Source organism: Helicoverpa zea, chromosome 13 (assembly GCF_022581195.2).
Source record: "Helicoverpa zea isolate HzStark_Cry1AcR chromosome 13, ilHelZeax1.1, whole genome shotgun sequence".
Classification (NCBI taxonomy): Eukaryota; Metazoa; Arthropoda; class Insecta; order Lepidoptera; family Noctuidae; genus Helicoverpa; species Helicoverpa zea.
Window position 1 is genome coordinate 5,305,858 of NC_061464.1, and position 7,736 is coordinate 5,313,593.

The 7,736-nt window shown below is 36.3% G+C and overlaps 1 protein-coding gene across 1 annotated transcript; it reads right to left on the reverse strand.

The window, feature by feature from the left end:
* Positions 1–2,779: 2,779 nt before the first annotated feature.
* Positions 2,780–6,962, reverse strand: LOC124635942. The gene is made up of 4 exons (XM_047171908.1): positions 6,864–6,962; positions 6,349–6,522; positions 5,310–5,551; positions 2,780–2,813 (listed from the first exon to the last, which is right to left on the reverse strand). The coding sequence occupies exons 1-4, from the start codon at positions 6,960–6,962 to the stop codon at positions 2,780–2,782; spliced, it is 549 nt and encodes a 182-aa protein (XP_047027864.1).
* Positions 6,963–7,736: the final 774 nt, after the last annotated feature.

Sequence of the window (7,736 nt, forward strand, 5' to 3'; positions counted from 1 at the left end):
TATTTATGTAAAGTCTGTGTTTAATTTATCTTATTTTTCTCTCTTTTGTTTTTTTACTTGTTCTTGTTTTCTCTCTTTTGTTTTCGTGTCGTCGACCCGTTGAGTTGAAAAGTGCTGGTAGGTTGCATTTGTACTGTATTTGAGTTGTAAAAAGTTTGCTACGACTTACGAAACTCTTTTGGTGAAGTTTCATTTGCTCAACTCGAAAAGTGTTGTGTAAGGGTTCTCAAAAGTTTGGTGGCTAATTTAAATTTTAATAACTAGATGGTATTTTTAGGGTCTGAGTGTAACAAATGTTTATATTTTTGGCACGCTATTTTGGACTAGACTTTGCTGAAAGTGTTGTTCCACGTGGCCTTTAAGTTCAAATTACACAATCAGACTTTTCTGCCTTATTTCAGTACCTAGTTTTTATAAAAGAGATTTATATAATAAGTTTCGTAAGTACCTTCGTACATTAGGTACTCAATAACGTAGCGCCCTTTAACTTGCTATTTGCAAAAGGAAACCAAACATGCATAAAAGTGTATTTACATTTTTATTTTTCACGAAAACAACCTACATGTATTCAGGGGACTTTCTATTTATAGGTTTGGTTCGCTTCGTGGTTCTCTATGTATTTGATTTGTCATTCAAAATGGCTAGTGCAAATGCAAGCGTGGGTGCGTCCCACGCGGCGGACATGACTCAAATATATGTACAAGCTAGCAATGTTAGCTTTAGAGTAACACACTGCAAACTTTTACTCGCCCGATAGTTTGTTCGGGCTCATAAATCAGTACGAAGATGAATGGAGGTACATATATAACAACGATCACGTATTTGTCCGGTATCAGACCGACTAAAAACTTTAATTGAATTCACGATAAAAAAAAATCACCGCCCGCTTCGACAGCCGTCCGACCAAAAGTTTGTAGTGTGTGCGCGCTCTAAGAGTACTCACACTTAGCAGACTAAACAGTCGGCCGATGGCTCCAAAATTATTATAATTTAAGGAAAATCCTCAATCCAGTCAAAGTTTTCGATTGATTTAATGATGCCTAAATCCCTGATTGTTGTAACGTGCGTACTACCATTCGTTTCCTTACTGATTTATAAGCCCGAACAAACTATCGGGCGACTAAAAGTTCGCAGTGTGCGGCTACTCTAAATTATATAATACAATTTATCAAAGGCTGAATGTATTTCACTTAGAACTGTAACAGGAATTACTGAATGCACAAAATTTGATGTTTGTGTCGGGGAATGAGAGTAACCAGAAAAAGGGTCAAAGTTCAATGGAGTTATATAACACAAAATTCCTTTAATTCCTTTTCCACTAATTGCACGTTATCGAATTCAACTGAAAAGATGTTTGTATACCGTAGAGAGTACACATCTGTCTTTTCCAGGAAAATAAGACTAGCTGTTCATTTTCCAAAAGTCTTTGTTCTTTCATTTCATTGTTCATTGGGGATAAAATTCCCCCAAACAACACTATAATTATGTTCTTACTACACAAAACAGAAGAGTAGAAAATAATTATCACCGAACTTATATAAGCCTAGCGAAACAACAGACATCGCAAATAGCCAGCTGGCTCATTTGGGGCCATTATTATTATATTTGGCCTCGTTTGTCCCCCAAGTCCCCGACAAACAGTGTTATCTGCCCTCTTTGGGGACGGATTAGCAGGCCTGTCACGGAGATACTGGGGGCGTCCCAATCAGCCGTGGATTATTTAATCTCCGTATGAGGATACCGTACGCATTTCGAAAAACGTGTTTCTATGGGATATCATTTATATTTTGGTTTGATAAAAATTAGAAAGAAACCACATAATCCTACTTTATATTATAAATGTGAAAGTTTGTGAGAATGTATGGATGTATGTCTGTTATTCAATCACGCAAAAACGGCTGGACCGATTTGATTGAAATTTGGTATGTAGATAGGTGATACCCTGGATTAACACATAGGCTACTTTTTATCAACACACCACGCGGGCGAAGCCGCTGGCGGAAGCTAGTATATGAATAATATAAGGTAAGGATAATTTCTCATATAACATTTTACAATAGAGCAACTCTGTCAATCTGTATGTCTATTCGGCTTTTGCGCCAAAACTACTGACCTGATTTGAATAGCATTTGATACATAGACAGACTAGTTCTAATAAAGGACATATGCTATATTTTATCCGGCTACAGGAAGTAGCCATCTCCCTAATGATACATTTGTAGAAATGGGAAAATACTTGATAGTCAAACAGAATGGCACTCTCATACCACATTAAAGATTATTTATTGCTCCTATTATATAAATAAAAATGAGTACCACTTTATATCGATTTGTTGGCTATCCTCAATACAGGCTATTAATCTTACAGCCCATACTACTATTGCACCCAATAAAAGGCACTTGAAATCATAATTCTAAATTCTAACGAGAACATAAGTCTATATCCTTAAGATGGTGGGACTCAGTTCACAATATTGTTGCCAGGTTTATTTTTTGGAATATTGGGTCAGAAGACATAGGAGACATAGAGACATAGGGACATAGTAGAAATAGGTGTGTCGTTCACTTCAGTAAGTATCTTTAGTCTTTCAATCCTTTTCGAATCTGACCGGTTAGAATTTGTTTAAAAGCCTGCGTTGACTTCATCAAACGATTAATATTAAATAAAATTCCAAAACATAATTATAATTTTAAGCGTTTAATACATCCATATAAAAATAAAAATATAACATTGAAACTAAGTTTTCTTGATCTATCCTATAACTAGAGATAATCTTCTTCAGTAGGGGATCGACCGGATTTCTTGGGGTAAGCTGAAACAAAACAAACAAAAATTTATAAATAAAAAGAAAATTGTGCTTAATTGTAACTTATACTAATTTTATAATCGGGTGTAAAATAAGCGAAAGACATGAGCAAAGACACAATAGGCTGTAATTCCGAAATAAGTAAGAAAATTCATAGTTCCGTCTCATTTTCACACTGAACTCTTAAGGCCCATCCCTATATTCAATCTATCTGTTGTTTTGCTTACTAGACATAGGAATTTGATTGGCATATGTCAAAAGTCTATCTCTAGTAACCAACACCACACATAGAAAGAAGATGAATATGGAAACGGTTGTTAGTAATGTCTATCTAACCTTGACAAAAAAGGCAATGTCATAAATTATATTTGTTGACTAAAATCCTAGTCTCACATTTCCATAATTCTTTTACAGACCCTAACTAAGTCAGGTAGATAAAATATTCTGAAATCCATCTACATATTGATTGGGAGACTTAATCAACTTGTCTTGACGGTTGAACTTTTCCAAAAGTTGTTTAAACCAATTTGTGAAATTCTCACAATCTCTGGTGGCGACGGTTAAACTTGAAAATCTTGCAAACAAGGATTCTTGGTGCAGGCTTTAAAATGTTCGTAATACGGTATTGTGTTACCAAGTTTGAAAACCCTCGTATATACATATTTCTTAACGATTGGGTTCGTGAAGGGTTTTGTTTACAGAGCTCTTATGATTTAAAATTTCATTTGTTTTAGACAATTAGAATCAAGGAAAGTTACGAATATGTTTTTGAGCTGCATACTAATTGAATATAAATACAGAAATTACGAAGGTATATTGTGTTACTAATTTCTTTCTACAGATTCGAATGAGAGTCTCAAAGAACAGTTCTAATTATATCGTTGATTTTATAGTAAATGAGATTGACAATAATCGTTGTGGGGTTTTATATATTTTGCGGTTTTTAGTAGTATTTTATTTTAGTATTTTATATGACTAATTGCACGACATATGACTATTTTTAGTTCATTAATCGTTACTTCGCCTATCAAACTAAAATTTAATTCTGTTTCCTATGATAAATGCATTAATGCACTAGGAATATCTACGTATTAATTTGAGCATTTTCTAGAATGTTCGGGTCTTTAGGAGAGCCATCATCATACCTTTGCCAGAAGGAATCGTTTGAGGCTTGCATTAAGATGCAAGGGAAGCAGGATCCTCCTGTATAGTGATAACATTATATTTTATAAATAGTGTCTGCGATAGGCTGCCTCCTATCACTCTTTCCATTGAAACATGGATTTCTGATTGAACTTTTCATCAATAATTTTTGGGGACAGACAATATTCTAGTCCAATTTAACTTACTTGTAGTTAATTAAAGACACTTGAAACTATACTATTATGTTATGTGGCGTATTTTTTGGCTTTAGGTATACCAATTGTCTGGAGAAAGACCTTAAAATAAGTTTTGGAAGAAAAGATAAAAAAAAGGTTTTTAGTACTGATCTGCTCACCTGGCAATTGTTTTAGATGGGTGTCTTTCTCATACGAGGTAATCTGAAAATAAAACAAGAAGAATTCATCTTCGTGGTTCATTTTCAGGGGAAAACATATTTTTCTTTTAATTTTAGAACTTGAAGTTAATTATTCATTGACTCACAGAAATATAGGATTTTACAAAACTCCTTCAATTGCCAGATTCGCAGACTTAAATGTAAGATGAAATTATAGGTGACGGTAAATTATGGAAACTCTACACACGTTTTATATACTAGGAAAACAAAGCACAGACTCATGAGCATTAATATACAAAACATAAAACAGAATATTGCATTTTTTTTTGTATTAAACAGTATATAATCATCACAATACATTTTTTGGATGTGTGTTACAATTAATTTTGAAAAAAGGTTTGTGTCGTGAAGGTGTCGTGGTGCTCAAATATTTACTTCTAAGATACCCGGTAGTCTGACCCGGATATTTTATGTAAAGTATTTATAAGAACAATTTTCAAATCGTATACCATAAAAAATCTTCATAATGTAAAAAATAAAGGTCATCATACCTCAAGAGTAATAAAAGAGCAATACTTAAAGGCCATATTTGAAAAATGTAATTATTCCCGGGCGGGAGCAAAGTCGTTCAAGTGAGCTATGATCTTATAAAACCGCTACTTTTATCATGACATATCAACGTCATAATATTTAAGTTACTCTTGCTTATTTTATATGTTTTCAAAATTGACGCTGCGCGACCTTTTGTGAAATTAATATCTACATGTAATCTTGTCTACAGTAACTTTTTTAATTATATTGATTTCTGACTCTTACGTGAATATAAGACATTTAAAACTACTTTTACGGATTTTATCGCGGTTATATTAACATAACCTTCTACGAATAGTAGAAATGTAGTCTACCCGTGACCATGGATGCTGTAAAGGATCCGAAACGTCGGGATTAATATAATATAATCGTAAAAGTAGTTTTACTTACTTAATTATACTTAATTTACTCACTTGGGTTGTATTAAATGGAAAGGCATCTTCCTCACAGCTTCTTCGGCTATATCCAGAGGGAAGGCGAATTCAATCATATTTTCGTTCAAGCAGTCGTTGTATGTGGACGCTAGTTGGCATCTATCTGACATTCCCTCGATGCTGTCTAGGCAGAGCCGGGAGACAGTGTTAAGCTTGCGGACCACGCGGGAGTTCTTGCCGTTTACCAAGCTTGCTAGATGGACTAGGAGTTCTCTGTTCACCTGGGGAAGATTGAAGACTTTGTTAGAGTAGATAAAATGCAATATTCGGAATCAATAATTACAAAATACCAGAACACTAGAATCTCGAATGCAAAGGCTGTGTTCAGAGACTTGCAATTCTCTGATGTCTAGGCTATGGGATCTTTTTGTGTTCAGGTACTTTAATTGTGTTTCAGGCCTTATGGTACTTATTTCACACTCATATTTATGTAAGTAATTACTTACGTTATAAAATTATTTTGCTCAGATTCAGATTCTATTTTACAAATACCTTTAACTCACTATTTCACTGAATAATTTAATTTTACTCAGACAGATCTGATCAGCTCTTTTATTTGAAAACGTCTACTATTCTTACTAGAGAACTATATCTGACACAAAGCCCACCGATAGGCGCGTCTGACATAATCCAATGAATGTCAAACTGAAGATTTACGTGAGCGTATCCAATATTGTAAATGTATGATATTCTTTTGTCTGGATCTTTTATAAGGCAGACGTTTTAACAGTATCATAGATAACTACTGTTTTAGCTCATCTGTTTAGCTGATTTACATTGGATAACATGTTACATAGGTGTGAATACATAATATAATGAGCGAATGGCAGTCATCGTCATCATAACAGCCAATTGCTACCCACTGCTGAACGTAGGCCTCTCCCAACGCCAACCATCCCGGTCTTAGGCAACCCGCATGCATACACTGCTCAACACCTTTTCAAATCGTCGGTTTACCGTGTAAGGACATCCTACATTAGGTTTGCTCAATTGGTACACATAAGTTATTCTTATTTACCTTGCCATGGTTAATAACATCACTCTGCTCCAGCATGCAGGCTGCAAAGCATTGGCCAGACCTGGACACTGGTGAGGAGTTCGTGAAGTACGCCCTCACGTCCTTGGGAGTAGCTCGTACTTTGATGACGCAGGATTGTGCCATCCGGACCAGAGCGTCCAGGTGCCCTTGCACCTGAAACATAAAATAAGAAGATGTTAGATTAACCGCCAATCTATCTCAATAATCGCTAGTAGGTTTATTTTTCTGGGGACCTTGTTCATCTAGTTTTCAGCAAAATTAATGAAGTGATGAAGAGCTCCAAAAGAACCTTTAAATTAGTAATAAGCAGTTATGGCAAGAATTTGAAAAAAAAACTGTTACGACTTTTGTTTTGGAAATCCAAGATTTTATTTCAGATGCAGGTTAGTCAAGGTATCTTACCTCACCTCTCATTTAGGTATTCTAAAGTTTTTATTTGAAGTACCTACAGTTGACGTATGCATAGTAGAGGTAACTGAAAATATCTCACTTACTTTAGGATCTGTGAAATCAACTAATGTGCCCGCTGACCGCTGCGCATTCATCTCCATGACGAATGGTAACAGACAAGATATTATTTTGAATAGATGCATTGTTCTGGAAATAAAAGATATACCTTTAAGTAATTATGTATAGTCATAGTTAAGCTTAATAGATTTTCTACCTACTTCAGCCTCAGCACTAACTCAGCACCACAGAGGAATGAAAGATACTGGAGATGACGTAATAACAATACGACATCATCATCATCATCATCATCTCAGCCATAGGACGTCCACTGCTGAACATAGGCCTCCCCCTTTGATCTCCACAGATCCAGACCTGTTGGAAGCGACCTGCATCCAGCGTCTTCCGGTGACCTTTATAAGGTCGTCTGTCCACCTCGTTGGTGGACGTCCTACGCTGCGCTTGCTAGTCCGTGGTCTCCACTCCAGCACTTTTCGGCCCCATCTGCCATCTGCTCTGCGAGCAATATGGCCTGCCCATTGCCACTTCAACTTGCTAATCCGGTGGGCTATATCGGTGACTTTGGTTCGTCTACGGATCTCCTCGTTTCGGATTCGATCACGTAGAGAAACTCCGAGCATAGCCCTCTCCATAGCTCGTTGAGCGACTTTGAGCTTTGAGATGAGGCCGATAGTGAGAGACCACGTTTCGGTGCCGTAAGTCATCACTGGTAACACACATTGGTTGAAGACTTTCGTCTTGAGGCACTGAGGTCGGACGAAAAGACATTGCGTAGTTTCCCGAACGCTGCCCAGCCGAGTTGGATTCGGCGGTTGACCTCTTTCTCGAAGTTGGACCTACCTAATTGGACTACTTGTCCTAGGTAGATATATGAGTCAACAACTTCGAGTACCGAGCTT